The sequence below is a fragment of the Kwoniella dendrophila genome, chromosome 1, assembly GCF_036810415.1.
Source record: "Kwoniella dendrophila CBS 6074 chromosome 1, complete sequence".
Taxonomy (NCBI): Eukaryota; Fungi; Basidiomycota; class Tremellomycetes; order Tremellales; family Cryptococcaceae; genus Kwoniella; species Kwoniella dendrophila.
In genome coordinates, this window is record NC_089476.1 from 3,063,085 (window position 1) to 3,086,401 (window position 23,317).

The 23,317-nt window shown below is 36.6% G+C and overlaps 9 protein-coding genes across 9 annotated transcripts; 5 read left to right on the forward strand and 4 right to left on the reverse strand.

The window, feature by feature from the left end:
- Positions 1-5,505: 5,505 nt before the first annotated feature.
- L201_001096 (uncharacterized protein) lies at positions 5,506-8,177 on the forward strand (the record flags this gene model as incomplete). The annotated part of the gene is made up of 3 exons (XM_066216889.1): positions 5,506-5,877; positions 5,936-6,961; positions 7,023-8,177. The coding sequence occupies 3 exons, from the start codon at positions 5,506-5,508 to the stop codon at positions 8,175-8,177; spliced, it is 2,553 nt and encodes an 850-aa protein (XP_066072986.1).
- A 623-nt stretch (positions 8,178-8,800) lies between these two features.
- L201_001097 (cytidine deaminase) lies at positions 8,801-9,755 on the reverse strand (the record flags this gene model as incomplete). The annotated part of the gene is made up of 6 exons (XM_066216890.1): positions 8,801-9,044; positions 9,119-9,159; positions 9,227-9,270; positions 9,441-9,511; positions 9,573-9,609; positions 9,689-9,755. The coding sequence occupies 6 exons, from the start codon at positions 9,753-9,755 to the stop codon at positions 8,801-8,803; spliced, it is 504 nt and encodes a 167-aa protein (XP_066072987.1).
- Positions 9,756-10,373: 618 nt separating this feature from the next.
- L201_001098 (GTP-binding protein YchF) lies at positions 10,374-12,099 on the forward strand (the record flags this gene model as incomplete). Its single annotated transcript, XM_066216891.1, has 5 exons — positions 10,374-10,442; positions 10,514-10,614; positions 10,691-11,084; positions 11,166-11,243; positions 11,551-12,099. The coding sequence occupies 5 exons, from the start codon at positions 10,374-10,376 to the stop codon at positions 12,097-12,099; spliced, it is 1,191 nt and encodes a 396-aa protein (XP_066072988.1).
- A 443-nt stretch (positions 12,100-12,542) lies between these two features.
- L201_001099 (uncharacterized protein) lies at positions 12,543-13,620 on the forward strand (the record flags this gene model as incomplete). The annotated part of the gene is made up of 3 exons (XM_066216892.1): positions 12,543-12,772; positions 12,886-13,283; positions 13,376-13,620. 3 exons carry the CDS (start codon positions 12,543-12,545, stop codon positions 13,618-13,620), a joined length of 873 nt encoding a protein of 290 aa, XP_066072989.1.
- A 787-nt stretch (positions 13,621-14,407) lies between these two features.
- On the reverse strand, positions 14,408-15,901 carry L201_001100 (uncharacterized protein; the record flags this gene model as incomplete). The annotated part of the gene is made up of 5 exons (XM_066216893.1): positions 14,408-14,690; positions 14,876-15,043; positions 15,127-15,208; positions 15,497-15,712; positions 15,838-15,901. 5 exons carry the CDS (start codon positions 15,899-15,901, stop codon positions 14,408-14,410), a joined length of 813 nt encoding a protein of 270 aa, XP_066072990.1.
- A 1,509-nt stretch (positions 15,902-17,410) lies between these two features.
- Positions 17,411-18,503, forward strand: L201_001101 (uncharacterized protein; the record flags this gene model as incomplete). Its single annotated transcript, XM_066216894.1, has 5 exons — positions 17,411-17,497; positions 17,581-17,670; positions 17,758-17,834; positions 17,960-18,113; positions 18,240-18,503. The coding sequence occupies 5 exons, from the start codon at positions 17,411-17,413 to the stop codon at positions 18,501-18,503; spliced, it is 672 nt and encodes a 223-aa protein (XP_066072991.1).
- Positions 18,504-18,986: 483 nt separating this feature from the next.
- On the reverse strand, positions 18,987-19,818 carry L201_001102 (uncharacterized protein; the record flags this gene model as incomplete). The annotated part of the gene is made up of 3 exons (XM_066216895.1): positions 18,987-19,163; positions 19,315-19,446; positions 19,579-19,818. The coding sequence occupies 3 exons, from the start codon at positions 19,816-19,818 to the stop codon at positions 18,987-18,989; spliced, it is 549 nt and encodes a 182-aa protein (XP_066072992.1).
- Positions 19,819-20,391: 573 nt separating this feature from the next.
- L201_001103 (uncharacterized protein) lies at positions 20,392-21,973 on the forward strand (the record flags this gene model as incomplete). Its single annotated transcript, XM_066216896.1, has 2 exons — positions 20,392-21,285; positions 21,425-21,973. The coding sequence occupies 2 exons, from the start codon at positions 20,392-20,394 to the stop codon at positions 21,971-21,973; spliced, it is 1,443 nt and encodes a 480-aa protein (XP_066072993.1).
- A 419-nt stretch (positions 21,974-22,392) lies between these two features.
- L201_001104 (uncharacterized protein) lies at positions 22,393-23,047 on the reverse strand (the record flags this gene model as incomplete). Its single annotated transcript, XM_066216897.1, has 4 exons — positions 22,393-22,490; positions 22,566-22,573; positions 22,689-22,747; positions 22,832-23,047. 4 exons carry the CDS (start codon positions 23,045-23,047, stop codon positions 22,393-22,395), a joined length of 381 nt encoding a protein of 126 aa, XP_066072994.1.
- Between the last annotated feature and the right edge of the window lie 270 nt (positions 23,048-23,317).

Below are 23,317 nucleotides of genomic sequence, written 5' to 3' on the forward strand. Positions count from 1 at the left end.
TATTACTTCCCGAATTGTAAGGGTGAATATTGTCAATCTCAATGACCTGAGGCGTTGATATCGTTATCGTTATCGTTAGGATTGAGGTTTGTATATGATGACCTGAAGAGATGATCAGGATACAAAATGATGGTTAAAGTTGTTGAATATTATTATTGAAGATGAGTAATTTAGGTAGAGTGTAAGAGATAATCCGGTCCAAGCGTTCCAGTGAAATGGTGAAATAGTGAAATGAAGACAATGCACAACCTGAAACGCGACTTTTAGCTTTCAATTTGATTTCTCGCGTGGGAAAGGGCAATTCTCAAACGTTAAATTCACTGGGTGGCAATGTGGCATATAACCCCCTTGATTTCAGTTACTTTATTTTGAACATCATGAGTCAATTGTACAAAAAGTTAATCTTATCTTACAGTTCAAGGTTTTAAAATTTGTTATCTATCTGAGCAGAATGAGCGAGCGATAACTATATGGCATGACGCATTTTGTAATCCTTTTTATCGATTGACTGTTTCATTTCAGGCATACAATCAACTCCTTAGCACGAATTTGTTTGATTTTACATAACATACCTCACACGATGTTACCGTGCAGATGAAGGCATAAACCGGAGGTACGTGAACAATAGATCAGAAAAAGGGTATGTGGCAAATAGGCATCAAGCATTGGTCGATGTAATTGCTCGAACTACTTCAATGTTAGAAAAAAAAAAAGATGGGGGTAATACGGAATTCCTCATCAGCGCAAATAAATCTCCTATCAATACGTCGATTTGCCAGGACCAAAAAAGGGATCCGAAATTGATTGTCTGCTACACGATGCGCAATACATGATCACGCTTTCTCCATAAATGATATTCACAAGCCTAAGTACTCCTAAAATTTTTGATGAAAGGGTGTGGATAGACCTGGCCTCAAAAAAATGTCAAGTGTAACTCTTCTTCTATCCAGATCTATATCTTCTCACGACGAGCAAATAGACAAGACAATGTACTCCTGCTGCGCGAAGCTGTACGATAGTACGACTTGTAGCATGCTTCACCCCATCAAGGTCCGGAAATTCGACAAAGTTAAGGACAGAGTAACGGATTGAGATGAAGAGGTGGTGGGAATTTTGTGGACAACCGAGTAATAGTAAATCTCGCTGACTTAACAAAATGCATGAAACCCTTTGTGTTCTTCGAGGTCACTCTACCCGATTTATTATACATTTCTTTTCCCCATGTTTACATATCTACAAGCCTGACAGCGGTCCAGAAAACCCCTTGCATCGTTGGAGTAAATTGGGGAAGTCCCGGACAGGAATTGAATAATCAGCGATATAATTCATGACATGTGTCATCTGTTATATTGGGTCACCTCGGCATGAGTTAAATATAGGTCAACTTCGTACATCTTTCGCGGAGAACACTCTTAACTTCAATTACGACTTTATTCCTATCTAGACTTTTATCACAAAATTGCGTTGCGACATGAATTCTGGGGTTTATGTATACCATACCCTGATTAGTGATTGGCTCCGAATAAATGGTAAGTTTTACCTATGTAATTACATACTAGCACGTTAAAAGAATTTGGGGGTTTTCGTACACTGACTTTTCAGCAATAATATCAAAACGGTATCATCGGAGTAAAATCATTTTCTAATACACTGTATGTATGCAACTTATGGAGGATCCGTTGTGCTGACTATGCTAGCTAGGAATGCTGCGATGGCGTGGGAAGTGACTTGGAATTAGTCCATTACCACCGGTCAAAGTGAAATTTAGATTATGCATTCTCATTTGCGGATCACTAAATTACTGTAGCGTAAGTCCCTAACTATTAGCGGAGTATTCGGAGACTATGGGAAAAAGAAGGATTTGCTTCCTTTGAACTCATTTGTCTAACTATGAATCTGCACGAATGAAAATCTCGGAGCTTTATAAAGCTAAGGAGATTATGTTATATGCCGAAGGAGAGGAACAGGAATTTCTAGCAAAAAGGTAAAGGTGAGGTAAAGAAAAGGTACATCTTAAACCGCTATGATTATGATGAAACGCCGAATTATTTATGACCCGCTTGGCTTCTTCGGTACAACAGCATGTACAGTAGGGTCTGCCGTATATGTAGATCACGAAGAACAGCAAAATGATCGAGAAGGAGGACGCAACAGCTGGTATGTCTTCTACCTTATGCACAGCTGAAAAAGGTGGGATTGCTATCTCAGGATACCTCAGACGCCTCTTCGAAAAAGGAACGTCAGATGACCGAAGCGGGGTTGAACTGTAAGACTAACTTGACGCGTCATTCCTCCCATGATTTCGTAAAACGTTGGAATTCTCGAAAATCTCTTTTCTGTAAGACCTCAATAGTGGGGGGTTGATCTGTCTGAAACAGTTGCTCGTGTTCAGCTGTTGGTAGTCCGATACTAGCAGCTCTGTGAAGCTATGTATGGCAAGTAGTCATACCACTCTCTCAAGGTGAGGATTTACCATAGTGAGCTACATCACTGCCTAGATTTCATACCATGCTCTTCGAAGGATTCGGGATTTGTGATAAGGCACTACTCCTTTCGAGCTTTATTTAATGGTAAGTTTTCCATGATTCTTTTACCCTTAATTATAGTTACGATTACGAAGCTATTCAGGAGAGATATAGATCATTTTTGCTTCCAAGCAAAAGTTTCTTTTGTTCTTCAAGGGCAAAATGTCAATCAATCACCTAAGCACGACCTATACGGTAGCTGTAAGCGAATTAGAAGCTCAAATATGTTAGATTACATACGGGTAATTCTAGGCTCCTTGAATTATGATCTTTTGGTGAATTGGGGTTGTTTATCTTTTGGTATTTTATCGTTATCAAGCATTGTTCAATCCACTTTTCTGCAGATCCATTACATACAATTATACTGCGTAGTCTGTGAAAGAGGGGGGTTTATCGTCAAACCAAGCTATCCTTGTATAGCATAGATCTTATCGCTTTTCATCAATCCTGCAGTCTCTGTTATTCGCTAAAGAGATGATTAACAATCATGACGAAACTGAGCGTGACTGTCTTTTCCCTCTTCGTCTATTCGCAATCCAACCCTTCATCTTTTTACTTTCTACATCATCCATTGATTATTGGGAATATCGAGACAATCACACGCACTGACACATGTACAACAATGGAATGATAATATTTGTAGTCGAGTTATTGGTTCAGATCCGAAAAAATCCAGAAAAGCGTTTCATAAATTTGTAACTGTCGTTTTTTACTTTTTTGAGCTTTTCTTTTATTTTTACAGTTTTTGAAAAGGTACTAATGATGAAATTTGATTTTGTATATTTGTATACTGCCGACTTGGGGTTTTCATGGCTTATGCTATTTTGGCGTTTTTTTTTTCTTTGTTCTGGGTATCACATGGGTTTTTATAATGAGATGCATATACGACATGCTTGAAGAGGAAAAAAAAAGTAAAATACCCTATCAAAGAAGTACGAAGTACCCAAAATACAGTACGAGTAAAGATAGTACTTAATCCTACTAACTGTGAACGCTATGAGAAGAGCTTGTCAAAATCCAACGGCACGGGTAAAACTTACCTGAAATTTCATAAAGATATCCCGACGGATTAACAAAAAAACATGGGATTATGTATTCTTCATCATCTTCTCTTCGTTAAAAAGGGTAGAAGAGATGAGATGAATGTGAACAGCTTCTCTGTACCTAGATCTGGTTGATGATGAGTGAGTAGAAAGACGTTATCATCAGTAATTGGTGACCATGCATCTATGCATGCGCCCCTCTATGATGTAAGGGCTCGCTATAGGGGTATATATATATATATAATAAGATGTATCAATGACGACTCAATCAAGGTAGTTAGTTGCATTCATACAGATATCTTGGAAAGTCTTTGATCATCTCGGTATATCTATTGATTAACTCCAAAGATAATATACCAGTCAAAAAAGGGACCTTGACGACCAAACGCTAGAAAACCGGAAAGCTAAAATCAACCAAAAACGACCGAAAGAAGCGTATCACACAATATCACCTGATCCATCTTCTTACCTATCGATCGTCGGATCGGAAATTGAATCAGTTGCCTGAAGAAGAGTAGTTCCAATCCACTTTTTGGGCTAGCTCATTTCACTTTACTCGACTGTTTCTCATCAATTTTACCAAATTGTAATAGTTAGATCTGTATTCAAGAAAGGAATCCCTTGTACGCTCGTGCGTGTACAATTTCAGCTTAGTCACAAAGTCGTTACAACTTCAGGACTCCTCAAAATTTTGATAGATATTACAATTAGCTGTACATATAGCGTCAGAATTGGAAAGACGTACTCCTAAAATTCTATAGACTAAACAAGGGAAAGCTATTTAAAAGGGATATAAGCACTACTACTCTGCTTGTATTCCTCAAAAAGAGGGAAACTTATTTGACCGGCCGACCGGGAAGCAAAGAGCAGATTACCTTAGGATAGATTTGTATGACTTGACTTATAACCGTTCCTGAAATGTCTAAGAGGTCTTAAAGTCTTTAATTATTTAATTTGTATAAAAATTCAATTACTTGGCTTTTAAACTTTTGAAAGTAGACCTACCTTTTCTTTTTAGCATTCTGTAGATAGAGATAGATAGATATATATAGACTGTGGGTTGAGTAAATAGATTCGTTCAGCTGTGCTGATTATTGTAGATTCGATACAATTATACCTTATTGATAGGGTCTTAGCTTTTGATTTTGACCTTTGATCTTTGATTGATCAAGATAAGGGAAAAAATCAAACAAGGGGGTCATAACATAAATTCCCAAAGGAGTCTGGTCAAGCACAAAAATAAAAGCAAAAGCAACAATCATCAAAAGCAAAACGCGTTGTCAACGCGATCAAGAGGAATATAATAGTTATCATCAAGATCATATAGATAGGGAGATAAGGGAGAACAACGAGGTCGAGGTGAGTATCCTATACCTTTGTCCTCATCAAGTCAACATGTATCATTTTCTTCAAAACCTGATTCTTTCATTTCAATTATCTTATTCTTTCATAAGTGTGATCCGGTGTCATGCCGATCTTCCTTTCTGAAACTACCTTATCCCCCCCACCTCGGACCCCCTTTTGCATACCTCGTGTATAATTATAATCATAATTGTCATCACTTTTAACAAGTGTCATGATGTAGCGCAAAGCATATTCATAGCTGACATGTGGCCTACTACCCTCAAATTATGTATATAACATCTCTTTAACCTCAAAATTCCAGATATTAGGTGAGCATACGAAATTTCTTTGGAACTTAACACACTTCTTATCATAGTAGCTTACAAAAACCTCTTCTGATAATAGCCATGGACACGACGAGCTTTTATTCACCTTCCTCCGCATCTACCTCTTCACATATCTTTCATAATTATCATGATCCATCATCCTCTAATACGGACGAAGCAGTGTATATAGCCAATAGTCAATATAGTAACCCATATGGTGGGGACCATGTCAATTTTGCTCCTTCGAACGAATCATTACTTCAACCAATGTCTCCAGAATTATTAGGTCAATTACCTTCTTTTCAAGTTACCCATCCTACACCGACAAAAGCAATCAAATTTAGAAGGAAATCTACAGATGTTTTGAGCGTTTCTACAGCAAGTTCATTCGATCCTTCTCCTCTCGGTCAAGCTCAAATCCTACAGTCTCCTGGTACCGGCACCCTGGATGTGTCAGTGGAAGCACCGAATAATGCAGCTAGCGGATCAAGAAGTAGAGCTAGATCACCAGAGATAGATTTAGAAGATGATGACAGTGAAGCTGAAAGAGTACGCTTGGAAGAAAAACAAGCTAGAGTAAGAGAGAAAGGTAGAGAAAGACAAAGAAGGAAGAGAGAAAGGGACAAGAAGGCGAAAGAAGTGAGTTATTCCTCATTGTGGTACCACTCTAGTGACTGATGATTTAAATATCCAGCAGGCAAAAACGTCATCTGCGCCTTCATGTCATCTTCCTGTTCCGATTACCAGTCAATCGAAAAGTCCTGCTCATAGCCTGTCTATCTCTGTACCGTCTTCTGTCTCCACCATGGCATCGTCTTTACCTCAATCGGCATCTTACTTCTCTGTCTCACCAGCGGGCAATCCTTTTGGCATGCTACCGGGCTCAACTTCTGTTTCTGGCGCTTCAACCCCTGTAACTCTCTTATCTCCTTCTGGTTCCACCCCCGCTCTGGGTTATAGTCCTGATACGTCTATGAGTGCTAGCCTCTTCAGTTTAGGCTTGGAAGGAGCTATATCAAATGGTATGCTAGAATTACCGATGGACAAACCGAGCAAACGCACTACGCGAGGAAAAGGAAAAGTTATCACAAACTCCACAACTCACTCTCGAAAAGTCTCACCTACCCCGCTTCTTACTGATTTACCACAAGCTCAGCGCGATGCGAAACCGCCTACTATCAAATCAGCTAAAAGAAGAAAATCTGAACCTCAGACAGATGAACTTTTCAATATCGGTATGACCATGACTGGCTTAGGTGTTACAACAGTTCAAGATGAACCGCCTCAACCTACCTGGCCTATCAAAGTCAGCGAAGGTTCGAGACCGCAACCTCGTCGAACAGCATCGGATGGCGTGGTCATCAGAGCGAACCATGAAAGGGAACGTGATTGGGGTGCAAGATCACCAACTCCTCCACCAGTACCAACTCTGCCGAGCGAGTATCGACAAATCAAGAGTATACGCCCATCGGTCAGTACCGAGACTATGTCAGATACCGACTCTTCACCTTCAGCTCAGTCGGAAGTGTTCGCCACAAGATTGTTATACCTTTTAAAGAAAGATGAAGTCGAAACTGGTTGGTTAAACAATCAGATCGGCCTCAACACTTCTGAAATAGATGACATGAAACACGCACTCAAATGTGTTTATGATAAATGGATACTCGAAAAAGGCATAAAGGAAATGTCGCTTGATTCTAGTGAAGGCGTAACCAATAGTCAGGTAAATTCCCCACTCTTGTTGCTAGTGCAGTTATCGAAAGCTAACTATGATCATCATATAGCCATCGTCCACAAATATGACTCCTTCTTCTACTTACATGAACCAATCCTCGGTTCCCACGTCTCCAGTCATCAATGCCGCTATGTCAGCTTCAGGCTTCTTCACCCCATTGCCACAATCACGGTCCAGCTCACGTCGAGGTGAGAAGAGGCCCACGATCTCCATCGGCGAGTCTCCATTAACCTCTCAGACGTCTTCTTCACACGGTCGTCAAAGATCACTTTCATCAGCATCTATGATAGCTAGAGGTTTACACATAACATCCCAAGTGCCATCTCAACCTCCTCAGCAGTGGTCTCATCCTACTACACCTGTCCTACCGCAAGAAACTGTGTCAAATCCCACGAATGAACCAAAATCAGATGATACCGCCTCACCTGTCAACTCTTCTCTGCAAACACCATCCACCGGTCAAGGCTCATTCCCCACATCTGAGCAAATGACTGCTTATCATGGTCATTGGCGCTCAGCTACAGATCCTGTAGGTCAAAGAGTTTACACTACCTTCCAATATCCACCTCAAACTCCTGTTCAAGAACAGAACATCAATCAAATTAATGGTCTCTGGCAAGTGCCAAATACCTGTCCCCCCGTACAGCATCATGCCAGTCGTCATCAATTAGATAGTCCGCTCGCTTCCACAGCTATGAATAAGAGTGGTCAGATAGATATGCCTCCTCCATTGCCCGCTTCAAGTCAAGGTATCGCAACTGTAGGCCTTAATGGTCATTCTGCTCTTCCTGATTCCAGTAGAATGACATCGCAACAACACATGGACTCGTTTGAGCATATGCGATCACATATGGATAGCGATAATGGTCATCAGAGACATTTCAGTACACCAGTAACATCACGAACTCAACCTATATCACATCGAAATATAATGGCAGTACCTTTTACACCTGGTACACCTGTACAAGTAAGGGGTCAGAATCATAGTACAGTGGATGCAGCAACGATAAGTATGATGCCAGTGTGGTATAACCAAGCTTTCATGGCATCGTCATCATCATCATCGCATCCACAAGTCTTGCAATCACCCATAATCGAACGAAATCATGGTGGTCTACATGGCAATCAAACAAACGAACATCAGATTCAACATGATGTTGAAATGGGTTCTTTCCTTGCCGATTCCGTCCAACATGGATTCTAATCACAAACTATTAAAGCGGACTTGGGGCTATCAACACCACCAAAACAAGGCTATCTCCGCAGCCGAACGATTCGCCGACTTATCATGATATACATACAAACATATAATGACACACAAATACAAATAACGAACATTTAACGAAATCTAATGACAAACAATAAACACTTAAGGGAGAAGGGACGATCAATATAAAAGTTCCAATCGACATCGCGGCTACCACTTTAGACATACAGCTAATGTTAGTTTGCGAATAATCAGTAGAAGTAGACAAAAAGAAATGAGAGAAGAGAAGACAAAAATAGCTCTTGCCATCTTGTATTTCCATTGTATGGGGAAAATTTCATATCATAAATAAGAATTGTACATTCATAATTATTCCTTTCATATTGCATATCGATCTATAAAGATTATCCATGGTCTATCAAATAGCATATGTATCATATTACAAGTCGAGACTCGTTTTTAGATTGTGCAGCTACGAAAGCGAAGCTATGTATATATGCCAAAAGCGACCGTGGCATACCACCGGTAACAATGAATTATCCTGTTTCGCATGAAGGAGCTTGTCGAATTATAACAAAAAAACCCCTTTCTTCTTTGCCTATATTGAAAGAATGAATGTATTATTGAGGACCTTTTATACCTAAATTATCAGGTCCAAAAGAATTAGGTAATAATTCTTCCATCGTCATTTTAACAATATATTTCTTTGCTTCTTCATCATCTAAGGTTTCCAACCAAGTTGGTGTACTTTTGATCGATTGATACTCGGCAGAAATGAAGTAAATTGGTATTTTAGGTGATAAGAATTCACGTAAAAATTGTCTACATATTCCACATGGTGATGTAGTTGGTGAAGGTACATCACTAAAACATAATTATTAGGCGATACCCAACTAAAATCAGTTATCAAGTCATTCTTCTAATCAGAGCGGACTTACGATGAAACAGCAACTGCTAAGAATTTGTTCTGCCCTTCACTCTATGGTGTATTAGTACAAGATGATCAGCAAACCGCCTTGAACTTTCCAAATCGAATGTATATTCACTATAGCTTTTACAATGGCCGTCCGTTCTGCGCATATGCCCGCACCTAAAAGAAAAGGTTTGTTTGGTTAGCCCTTCCGCTTACAATGATCGATAGTTTTGTTTCATACATCACCAATCATCCCCATACTGGTTCACCCCACCACCCCTCCTCACTTTCTCACCGCCTCCCTTCTACTGTTCTTGTTCATAAGTATATATGTGATCATTACATACCGTATGAAGCATTTTCAACGTTACATCCTCCGAATATCTGTCCGTCTGCACCTAGAAGCGCTGCGCCGACTCTGTAAATGAAGCATTGTGAAGTCAGCTATAAATCCAACTTGAGTAGTTGAAATAACTGACCTGAACTTGGAATAAGGAGCATAAGCTCTATCCCTGTCTGTCAAAATCCGAATCAGCTTAGGCGACTTTTATCTCTGATCTCTATCTAAGATTAGAGGATTATAGATAATACCTACATTTGAGGGAAGCTCGGAATAGCTCATCTAGTGCTGAAGCGCCAAGTGGATATGCTTCCTTAGACATCGTAGTTAACTAGATAGCTGAAGTGTGGAAAGGGAAGCAAGATGAACTGATGAATAATAGATAGTTGCCGTCTATTTATCGTCTATTTATACATTAACTGTTATCGTCTATCTTGTCTACGCTATACGCTATCAGGTGGACAACATCGGCAATTCATTTTTGTGGAGTCTCCAGATAATATAATTAAATGGGAGGAATAATCTATTTCTTTCAGTTGAAAAGCGAAAAATTCCAAACTGTATAAACCAAATTATCACCCTGATATCGTTTCTAAGTATTCGCTTGAGCCATCTCCTTGCTTGAGAGTAAGTTGTGGTTGGTATCTTTAACGTTCTTTCACTTTCTTTCGTTTCGTTTCTGTTTCTACTCTCCTCCTTTTTCGTATAATCAAAATTCCAATATAAATATAATACATAAAAAAGGTGTATGCCACCTCGTCTTCCATTAAATAGTACATTAAGAAGTTTGACCTATAATAGAAAAGTCACTTCAAATTCATTTTTCTCTCTTGTTGTAAAAACCTCTTTTTCCTTTCAAAAAGTTTCTTCCGTTGTTCCCCTTGTAGCAACAGCACATTTCTCTACTACCCCTTTTATATTTGCTAAACCACCTAAAAAAATGGCACCAAAGAAAAAGGTCGAAGAAGTTAAAAAAGTTATCCTTGGTAGACCAAGTAATAACTTGCAAGTGAGTTAGAAATGCAATACGGTAAAAAAAGTAATGTGACTGATATCAAAATGTGTTTCAACCTTAATCAGATTGGTATTGTCGGTGTACCAAATGTCGGTAAATCATCATTCTTCAACACCCTTTCACAAACCGATTTAGGTAAAGCTGCCAATTTCCCATATGCTACCATGTAAGTTGGCTTGTGATAAGCACTCTCCTTGTTTAAACTACGCAACCTATTTATTGATATACTTCACACCTTTCAGTGACCCAGAAGAAGCAAGAATTCCAGTACCTGATGAACGATTCGATTGGTTATGTCAATTATATAAACCTGTATCAAAAGTACCAGCATTTTTAACATGTGTCGATATTGCAGGTTTAACTGCAGGTGCATCAACAGGTGCAGGTTTAGGTAATGCATTCTTATCACATGTCAGATCAGTTGATGGTATATTTCAAGTTGTTAGAGCATTTGATGATGCAGAAGTTATTCATGTTGAAGGTGATGTTGATCCATGTAGAGATATGCAAATCATTTCAACAGAGTTACGATTAAAAGATATTGAATGGGTTGAAAAAGCTGTAGAAGCTGCTAAAAAAAATACAAGAAATGCTGGTGGTGTAAGTTTAGCTGATAAAGCTAAAAAAGAAGAATTAGTAAGTTGGCGAACTCTCTCTCTCTCTGATATTGTATTAGTAGGTCATTCACTTATACCTCATCTTTCCACGCGTCAATAGGCTACAGTCGAAAAAATCTTGAAACACCTTGTAGAAGATAACAAGGATGTACGAAAAGGTAACTGGTCAAACAAAGAAGTTAGTATTGTTTCTCTTTCCGTGATATGCTATGTCTTTGCTTTCGCTATCATTTACCTTGTTCTCAACAAATATCATTATCCATCTTCCTCTTTCTTTCCTGCAACCCAGAAATGCCTGATGAAACAGAGCTACGCTCTTTAAACCCAGCTCATCGATGCGGAGTAACGCCCAATTATCAAATGAGAGAAATTTTATTTTACTGATCTTTACACAATGAACTTCCACTTTTTGTCATGTGTCGACTGTTCCCTTAAAATGGAGTCATTGTATGCTGACATAAAGATATTTTGATATTGGATTTTAGGTTGAAGTCATCAATGGATTGAACTTACTTACAGCTAAACCAATTACATATTTAGTAAATCTTTCTGAAAGAGATTTCGTTAGAAAGAAGAATAAATGGTTACCAAAAATCAAAGCATGGATAGATGAAAACAATCCAGGAGATTCATTAATTCCATTTTCAGTCGCATTAGAAGAAAGATTAGTTAGAATGACAGATGATGAAAAAGTTGCTGAAGCTGAAACACTTGGTCTCGGTAAAAATGCATCAGCTTTAGGTAAAATCACAACAGCAGGTTATACAAGTTTAGAATTAATTAGATATTTCACCTCTGGTCCTGATGAAGTTAGAGCTTGGACAATTAGAAAAGGTACAAAAGCACCACAGGCTGCTGGTGTTATTCATTCTGATTTCGAAAATAAATTCATCTGCGGTGAAATTATGGCATATGATGATTTGAAAGAATATGGTACAGAAGCTGCTGTCAAAGCCGCCGGTAAGCTTAGACAACAAGGTAAACCTTATGAAGTTGTAGATGGTGATATTTGTTACTGGAAATCTGGTCAATAGATGTAGATTTCAAAAGTAGAAATAAAACGTATAGAGTAAGAAGTTAGGCAGTTTTTGTATATACATGCATTATTATGCGTGTCCTCATATGTCGAAATTTGCATCTGTATCTTCATACAGGACTCTGAGCTGGATCGCATATGGATAAGTCGTTTACTGATTAAGAGGATGCAGGAATATAAAGTTCTCTCGACTTGGTAAATTGTAAATCTGTTAAAATAAACCATCTTCGCCGCGGAACCAAAATTTCGAAAACTAATGTTGAACCACCTGTTCGAAAGTCAGGTTTCAATGGTATCTACTTGATTTTGAAATCTATAACACTCTTCAATCGGTTCCATCTCTTCTGTAAATAGGTATCCTCGTATCAAAAGGCTGAAGAAGAAGCAAGTAGATCACCCACTGAAGTTATCTTTTCTCGAAACACAAGGTCCGATTTGACAATGTTATCACCAATTATAACACCACCAATAAGTATATCACCCGAAGAACATACACAAATAACTTCACAAACACCTGAATCATTCATTGATATACCACCTATATTAAGATGGTTAGATGATGTTGAAGTTTTATTATCATCAAAACAAGGTGGATGGGAAAATTGGCCAACCAGTCAAGTCAACGAAAATGAGACTATAAGAGTTAAAGGTAAATTATGGGTAAATGAGATGTAAGTATTTACTTGCCTATTCTGTCTATTATCTTCTTTACATCAAGGAAATTGTTGTTGATTAATCGAGATTATTATTGACTTGTTTTCATCTTTTGTGATAATCTTTATAGATCAGTAGCTTTCATACCATCAGATCAAAATATAAAACCAGGTTTCAATTTACCTTTCCCTTCATTAACTTTACATGCTTTAACACCTTCATCAAATGATCTACCTGCACATTTATATTGTCAAGTTGATGAATCTGATGCGCCACCTTCAAGCTCCACTACCACTTCTATTACCACTGCTTTTGATGCTGGACCTTCAAATCAAAATGGTTTAAATGGCGAACATATTAATGGAGATCATGAAGATATAAAAATAGATCAAACTGATGATAATCAAGTAGATGAAGAAGATGAAGAAGACCAGGAAGATGATGATGATGATGATGTGTATGGAAATGGTGAAGATGAATTTACAGAAATGAGGGAAATTAGAATATTTTTAGATGATTCTACTAAACGTAAGTTTATACTTTAACCTCACGTATTTTACGCTGGGAATTTCGCTAAGGGGAAAAATAACTAATAATCAACTCTTTTTTGATCTCATCAGTCGAATCGTTGTTTCAAGCATTATCATTCTGTTCAGCATTACACGATTCGGTCTTACCTAATGGTGAACCTTCATCATTCTTTGGTTTTGGTGGTGAGCAAGATGATGATGATGAAGAAGATGAAGATGAAGACGATGGTCAATGGGAAGATGCTGATGAAGATCCAAATGGAAATGGAGCAGGAAGGGTAAGATCTGATTTTCATAGTGGTGGTGGACCACAAGCTAGATTTAGACCTTATTGAAGGACTATAATCAGAAAAGATAAAAGGATTGATAATGATGGATAGATAATTAGTATGGGAGAATATTGAAATTATAATATTATTATTGTGTATTTTTGTAGAAAAACAACCCCCAAAAAAAAAAAAAAAAAAAGAAATTATATGCTGATTATGCATCTTTTTTTTTTACCATATATTTCGGATTCCCAACTTTTAGATAATACATTTTCCATCAAGTAAATCGAAAATAACAGCAACACAAACGAAAGATAAAGAAACTTCAGATAAACAAGTGAATGAAGTAGTTGATCAAATGGATAGATTCTTAAGTTTAGTTGATTGGGGCAATGTTAAGAAACCTGAGGGTTGGGATGATGAGTAATTGACAGTATATATCAGACTGGAATATCATGATTTGTACTGTAGATGAAGATATCCTGTACACAGTGAAGTAACGTAACACAAAGCATGTCGATAATGTCTGTTGTTTTTGCATATCATGTAACGAAAACATATTGAGTATCGCGTGTTGAGTATTGAAAATCCATCTTCTTTTCTGTTTTCTTGTTTTCCTTCTTCTTCTTCTTCTTCTTCCTTTCACCTCTATCACCATGTCGTACCCGCTATAACAATATTTCCGCTCCTCTTCTAAAACCGTCTTGAACATCCATTTTAATCCATCTTCTTATGCTAAACCACCCTTTTTCATCTTCCCCCTTTTTTTAGCTATCTTGCCTTGACCCTTGTTCCTCCTTCTACTTCTGGCTCACCGTTTCTGCTAACTGTAACTTCATTCGCTTGAGGTGACTTATCGTCTACCTGCCCCAGCCCCAGCGGCTTGAGCTCCTTGAGCTCCAGGTCCAGCAGCAGGTTGTTGACCTTGACCAGAAATTAAAGGTGCGCCACCCCAAGTACTTATTAATCGTTTAATTGTTTGCCAAACATTTTGAATTACAGGTGGTTTGTTGGAAACAAAATTATTTATATGTGTATTTACGTTATTGATAGCTGATTTTGTAAATGGTGAAGCGTGATATCTCAATCTAACGAAATGAACCATAAATAATGGTGCAATGAACGATTGTCTGAATCTAATGGATTTGAAAGAATATCGGTTGTTAGCCTACTTTCGGATTATTGATTGTCTCCATTATGCGAAATTCCATAAGAGTCTTTCTTTAGTCTATACTAGTATGGATCGTTCTATACCTTCTCCATTCGTTGAAAATTAAGGAGAAAAAGCCGACATTCAAACAGATAAGACTCATCGACTCACGTTAAAACACCCAAGATCAATCTAACACAAATTAACAATTCACAGTAAGCTACGAATCTCATAGCAACATCGTAGTTTCCTTTGACCCAAAGTTGAATTCTTCTTGAAATGTTTTCAAGTAATGCAGGTTGTCTTTGAGAATTCGCTTGAGCACCTTGAGGTGGGGGACTATGGCAAACAGAATTAGATTCGGCATGTTCAACACACGGATCGTAGGAAAGAGACACTGGCTAAGGAATATGAAAACTTACGGTACGAATTTAGGGATTATGTTTGTTCGAAGGAATGTTAAGCAGTGGAACAAAGAAAACGTTGCGAATGGGAGGATTGATACTACAAGGTCGGCAAAAGAGGTTTAATTTGGTCAGTATACAAATATAGCAAACGAATTGACCAAGCAACCAAATATGAGTGTTAAACAGCTGTTTCTCCTGGTTGAATCCGTGCTCGATGTTCTTGATTGTTTCCAAAATTCTGAATTAACCCCTTCCTCCAGAAGATATCCGCATAAAAACATCATCTAATAACTTGATCTATCACTCTCTTTCTTTATATACCCTCATCAAATACTTAAAAGATTCATACACATCTTCTGGACGGAACAATGAAACTGTAACTCACCATTAACAGGTTTTGCAACCCACCAATATAAAGCTAAAATAGCATATTGAACATTTTCATCTACTAAAGCTCTTCTTAACCATTGTTGATTTAATTGTGGTTTACCTAAAGATTTATAAACTACAATTGAATATGATAATAATGCACCTGTAAATGCTAATTTATATGATTTTGTTGGTGTTGGTCTAAAGAAAACAGTTTGTAATAAAACGTATGCTAAAACAAAAATCAGAGGGATCAGTAGATAATTCCTACTCAAACTTGGTTCCAGATTTCCAAAAAGAACTCTGAAGAGATAGATGAAGTAATCGATGTTACTTAACTTAGGTAGAAATACTTACATGCAGATAAAAGCATCACACCATGACCAAACGCCCAAAGATAATGAGGATCCACAGCTGGCATTTTGAAGTAAAAGAAGTCTTCTTGATTTTAGACTGGTAGAATTATAGTTGAGCCGTTTGTTTAGCTCTTGTTGACGAGCAATGTATTATATGTGTAAAGATTCAGTCACAGAAGAAGCTGAATAATTGATGCTGAGGAAGAAGGTTAGTATCATATCAACTCAACTTTGCAAATATTATTATTCCGCATCATCCTTTCCTCATCGTCGTCGCAACATTTCGTCTACATATAAGTTACATTCCGCATACGTCACTTAGACTGTCATCATCTTCCAAAACACATGGTCAACTGAAAACGTGGCAGTACAGTACGCTTAAATTGCAAAACATATACTTATTAAATATTGGTACCGCGCACGGAAATATACGGTATTTGGGGGTGATGGCATTAACAGGTGCTTTGCGAGTATATTGTTTATCTATATGTTAAGGTTATGCATTCTACAACTTGATATCATCTATTCTGTCTTTCGTCTTTATCCATACTCGCATTCTGTCGATGGACCAGGTGTAGGAACATATTCTGGGATCAGTGCTCTCACTAGTTTGGCTGATCACGTTGATCATGAACGATTTTCTTTCCCCAAAAGCGCAATTTTGCTGATACAACGTAGAGTATAATGCATTTGAGACTTGACCAATTTTATTTCGTTTTACAGGGATGAGAGAGTTGAGAAATATTCTCGAAGCATTGCGTCGATGGCGAATAAATTACTCTACCTCACTATTATTCTTGATGGTACTTGAAAGAGAAGGTAGCAAAACAAATATTCCTTTCTGGGGGAAAGTAGGCGGCGAAGATGATAGACGAAATTACTCGACTTAGCTTCACAGCGAAATTCTGACTCTAACATGTGATTCCAGAACATGATCAATGGCAGAAAAAGTAGCAAAATGAAGTATCACTAGGAATAAATGATCCACCTTGTTTCTGGAAGGCGATCAATGCTGATTCTCTCTCCTGTGATAAGCATAACCAACTATACCTTCAACTCATGACGTTAATAACATTTCTAGAGGGTTCTAACAACTTGATCTACAATAATAAATATCTTTTGAAACAGTTCAATCGATTTTGACGGTACCTTTTTGCTTTTTGCTAGCTTGACGACCATGATTATATTATGAGTCACAAATCATGTGAGATTCCAGGTATATTCGCGAAATAATCAATACAATTGACGTCAGATCAGTTTACACAATAATAACAATAAAATATATAACATCCTTTGAGGGTTAATGATGTGTTTCAAAAAACCTCATGTTGGTGTCGGAATGCTAAAAACACGTCATATCCTTGCAAAATTTTACAAAATGCTTTATAATGCATTTGATTTGGAGTTGAAGGTTGAACACAATGAAAGGAGTATAAATAGCATCAATACTATAAATACTAAATATTGAGTAGGTTCAGTTTATCCCTCTCTAATTTAGCCTTAATTAACTCTTTCTCGACCTGGTTTGTTTTCTTGCTTCCTTTTGCAAAATAAGACATAGAATTGGTAATACAATGGCGTCCCACACCAACTACGATACAACCACAACTAGAAGAAGTAGAGCACCGTTATTACTTGGACTTGCCGCTTTCTCTATTCTAGTAAGTCTCATACCTAAAATCCATTTTACTGCCTTTGGAACACAGTGTATTCTAAAATCTTTGCCACTTATCTCAATACGTAGATTGCCACAGTATTCTTTTGGCTTTCAGCATTTTCAACACCTTTTATCAAAAGTATACATTATATTCATACTAGAGAAAATGATGTAAGAGTGAGTGAAACTATGTTGTTTAACTTGCATATCGAAAAAATACATATCGACGATATATTGATTCTCCATTGTTGTTGATTACTCTAGTACGGTAATTTCGGTTGGTGTGCTGGTGCACCTTTAAATGGATTGATTTTAGGTCGAAAATGCCATCAACATGTAGGGTAAGTACAGTATCATAATCTCATCATATCATTATGGTATATGTCATAGATATTTTGATCATTCGTCTAGCATGTCATGTCCAGATAATTGCGCTTGAAGCTGATATATCTAATCAAAACGTTAGGTACGATTTCAAACCATGGTTACCAGGAGGTAAATCAGCTACTGGAGCATTGATTTTCGTAGCTTTAACTGCAGCTTTTGGTTCTTTATCATTCTTCTCTTTACTTCATTCAGCTACTAATATCGCTTCTGGAGCTGCAAGTTTCGGTTTGACTGTGAGTTAATAGTCTATAAAACAAACCTTATCTCAATTTTCTCGATTAACGATTGGAGGGTTCCCTCCCTCTTCTATTAATCAAAAGGCTAGACCGACTTATTACATTTTCTTTTGGTTGATTTAGCTCTTCACAACCCTTCTCGCAACTATATCATTCTTCCTAGTAACCATTATCTTCGGTACAGGTCACAGAAGATTTAATCATGATAATCTTGATGCTCATTATGGTGCAGCATTCGTTTTAGTTATTTTAGGTTGGTTGATCTTATTATTAGTCACGGTACCATTAGTTTTCTTAGGTTGGTTCAAGAACAGAAGACAACGTACTACTAAAGCTACTATCAGAGCGGATACAAATCATACTACCAATGTTACTATTAGAGCGTAAGATGATATTCTGTAGGATAGTTCGATCAAGTTGGGAATATTGTTTATAAATGGGGGCGAATTTGTTCAATTACGATATACACGAATATTTAATGATATAATGAGTCTTTTTGGTTAGTCGATGTGAGAAGGATTTGATCGTCATGGAAGAGGAGAATCAAGATTATCGATAGATCAGTAGAATTTGATAACTATGTATATCCTTATAATACCCTTTGTTGTCTGCCAAAGTTGGAAAGAGATACTTTACTATAGCAGTCCTCATGATTACCATTTGTGTCAGCTGGACAGACGATCTTACTCACATGTCATGGTAATACATAAGATTTTATCGTCAGACTACTGGGCTTTATAGCGCAATTCCAATTTCGTATTTACAGATTACAAATTCCAATACTACTTTCGATTCCTTCTTCCTCCTTTCCCAACCCATTCAAATGAAGGTCGCAGTTCCATATCTGATTGTACGTCTGAGCTAAACACCTTAATCATCTTTATCTTCACCTTCTCTCTTACTCCAATCTAACCAACTTCCAGAATAGTTTCTGACATTTGGATAACCTCTTTCATTTGCTAATTCAGCTGCATTTGCAGATCTTTTACCTGATCTACAGAAGAAAATGATATTTTGGTCGTATGTTGGTTTGGAGAATGCGAATTCCTGTTGAGAGGATTGACAAATCGAAGCAAGTAAAATATTGTTATTATTGAAGAATGGGCACAATCAGCAGACGAAATCAGATAGAAGAAGAAAAATTGATTCTCATTATATCAGCTCATACACATGTCATAAGCAACACATATAAGCTTACCTTTTGGAAATCTCCTGGATTGAAACCTTTATCTAAAGCATCTTTCAATCTTGATAAAGGTAAATTTACAGAAGAAGGGATTGAACCTAATGCGACTTCATCAGGTTCTCTTACATCTACAATGAGGATATCCTATTAAGTATAGATCATATATCATATTAGTTTGATTAATTAATTACTTGAAAAACAAGACAAAAGCTGACAGGGATGAGAGAATGTAGCTATAAAGGTATCATGTTTTCATATGGATAATTCTCAACTCACATCAGTAGGTTGTTGTGTAATAGGTTTTAATTCATCATATTTTACTATAGGATCGTTTGCCCAAGCATTTCTTGCTGAAGCAGATTTACGTTGTTCCGATAAAAAAGGTGAAACTACCATTCGATTAGACTGAGTTGATGAGAATGGTCTAACAACTGAAGCTGAAGAAACGGACGGTCTGACTGCTGATCTGATAGATGATCGAATTGCTAATGATGATGAAGCTTTAATAAATGACATTATTGATGGTTGTGTTTATATGTATATATATATATATATCCAAAATGGAAAAGAAGTTAAAAAGTGTTTTGTTTATGATTAAGCGATGTCGCGAAGGCCAAGAAGGCAAAAATGTTTCTGTGTCTACGGATAGGTAGGTTCTTGCTAATCAACAAAGAGATACTCGGCCGTTGATAAAAGGACAACGAGGATGACAATTTATATAATTCGGAAGAAATCAAGTGACGTGATCAACATCATCTCGCAAGCTTGGTTATTCCCAAATGAATTTGGTTTCCCACGGTCTCAGATGATCCCCATTGATGCGACAACACGAGGTGATCATGTGTTGTATCAGTGATACGGAACCAAAAGACCAGATATATGCCACATCACGTATTATTTTATGCTTCCTAGAATACTGCTCGGATCAGTTTGAACAATTCAACATCTTTAGACTTTTTCCAAGCTTACTTTTGGGATTTATCGATTCTCTAGCTAATTTCCGATTACAATAAATCCTTCCTTCACACATCCTTCCTTATAATCCTAACACCCTGTTTGAGCTATAAGCTCACGTACTATTCCATCATCATGTCATCACCATCAGCTATCTTCGCTCGACCAAACTTTTCACCTTCTTTTGCTAGACGAATAGCGAAAAGACGAATACCTTCAAGATCATTCCAAACCACATCAACATCAAAATTATCTATTACACCTAAACCTGAATTATCAACTATACCACCTACAACAGCTATATCAGCATTATTATCTAGATTATCATTACCTTCAAATGATCAAGCTTTACATTCAAGTTTAATTACTTGTTTAACCCATCCATCATATTACGCTGCTGAAAAACAATCACAATTGTCTACCTCGGAAGAAGGTGAAAGTGATATACCTGATTTGGAAGTAGTCGATGAATCATCATCATCATCATCTAGTAGTAGTAGTAGTAGTATCAGTAATAGTAAAGAGGATAACGAATTATTATCATCATTAGGAAATTCATTATTAGGATTATTTGCAAGTGAATATATTACATCAACATATCCATATTTACCTACTAAAGCAATTAAAAATTGTATAACATCTTATGTTGGACCGAAATCTTTGGTCTCTGTAGGTAGAGAATTAGGTTTAAGTGTACAAGGTGGTGGAAATCAAAATAATTTAATTGGTCAAGGTAAAGGATCAAATTCATCTGGTTTATCGATTAGATGGTCAAAAACTTTTTTAATTCAAAATGAATATAAAGAAAATCAAGATTCAAATTTAAATAAAAATTCACCATCAAAAGGTCCAACTCCTTTCACTGTTCCAGTAGCTAAAAGATTTGAAAAATATTTAAATAAACAAGAAACAAAAGATGAACAAAATGAAGAATTAAAATCAATTTATCAAAAAGGAAAAAGAGAAAATTTTGAAGATGTAGTAGCTTCTACTGTTAGAGCATTTGTTGGATTAATCTACCAAGAACAAGTGAGTAAAAATATATATCTCGAGATTGAGATTATTTCATGATTGTTATAGCTTGTCACCGTTCAAGTATCAAGATTTGAAGCGGGACCGTATTGTCACTAGTCTATTATACAAATGCTAATCAAACACTTTTCTACAGGGAATTCACGCAGCAAGAGAATTCGTTCATGGACATTTCTTAAGTAGATCAATAGATTTTAGTGAATTATTCAATTTTAAAAATCCATTACACGTTTTAAATTCTGTTATATCAAAACATCTTTCAAATTCAAATATACCTATAAATTCAAATCAGGGTTTAATTGAAAAAAAATTATTAGCATCAACAGGTATAAATTCACAATCACCTTTATATTTAATTGGATTATTTTTACCCTCAGGAATTAAATTATCTGAAGGTCATGGTTCATCAAAATCAATGGCTGAATATAGAGCTGCAAAAAACGCTTTATTATCTTTTTTCCTTATAAAATCAGATCAACTCAATCAAAATCAAATTAATAATATAGTATTACCAAGTTCATTATATCCTCAATCACAATCTCAATCACAAAAATCACAAAAATCATTATTAAATAATGGTCAAATAATAAATGAAATAAATAATTTAGAATTAAATTATAAAGGTTCGAATTGGGGTGGTCATGATGTTATAGCTGAAAGTAGAGATTTAAGAAGGAAATTGTAGTAAAAGATTTGTAGATGTACGATTCATCAAATATCACATAATCATGCACATTCATAACGATAGATACGATATATAATCATCATAAGCAATTATGTTTGAATCTAGGTCTCTGTAGAGGATTAGGATGATCTGATGCGCTTTCCACATAGAATTCAGAACGATGGATGTTTGCATCGTGGCCCTGAATCAACAAAGATTTCCGAGTAGCTATACTGGGCTGGTCATACATGGAATGACTGGGTATTGGCAGATTACCTAAACAACATTTTAGAGAGATCAATCAGCTACCTAAACCAATAAAGCATTTCATGATTGCAATTGCGATTTCGATGCTTAAAGCTAGTCTACTCACATATAGTACAACAACATATCAATAAATGATCAAAATTGCTAGAATCAAATGCGAGGGATCAATTCGGCTACTTCTGAGGGGAAATAATATCTTGACCCAAATCATCTTGCATTAAATTCTCAATAGCATTTTCCAGATTATCGATTCTTTGAGACATTTCATTCACTACAATCGTATGAAAAAGTATCATACCATTAGCTTTTCAGATTTGATGTATCGTAGTGGAACAAACAAACGTACTTCTTCCCCTAATATGAATAACGAAATTATAATCGTCAGTAAGCCATTCTCCGGAATAGTATTTCAGATAGAGAAAAAACATTGCGATCAAATAATTATCAAGTTATATTCATCGAAACTTACAATACTTGATCACTCATTTCGTCAAATCTTGTTTCCAGTTGTGATAAAAGTGTATCAACCTAGAATGTATTTTTGTAAAATTAGGCTTTCCGTTTCAAGCTTTCTTGTTCTTGCATCAGAAAAATATTGAAATGAAAACTTACAAATCCACATAATTCACCTGGACTGATTATATCTTTTGCGCCACTAGTCGAACTACTACCATTAGGTAATTTAGCTGGACTAGATGAATTTGGTTTACCTATTGTAGATAATCTTTTAGTTGAAAATGATTGAGATGGTACTAAAGCTGCAGTAGAAGAAAGTGTTTGAGGTTGATCTTGAGGAAGTGTATCATCATTGTTTGTTTTATCCGACATGATTAGGATGACGTCTTTCTATTTCAATTCTTCGACTACTATACTGTAAGCGGTGTTTATCAGTTAGGGTTGTTTTTTTATTGCTACTTCACTTTGATATATCAATTAGACGTTGTGTGAAAGGTATCAGTTCAACGCAGAAAGAATAAGAAGCTCAAGCAGAAGTACATACAATATTATTATTGATATATATATATATAGGAACAAACAAATTCACGTGTCGCGTTTCTAGTGATACGGTATGTCGGCGATGTCCGAAATTAGATGTTT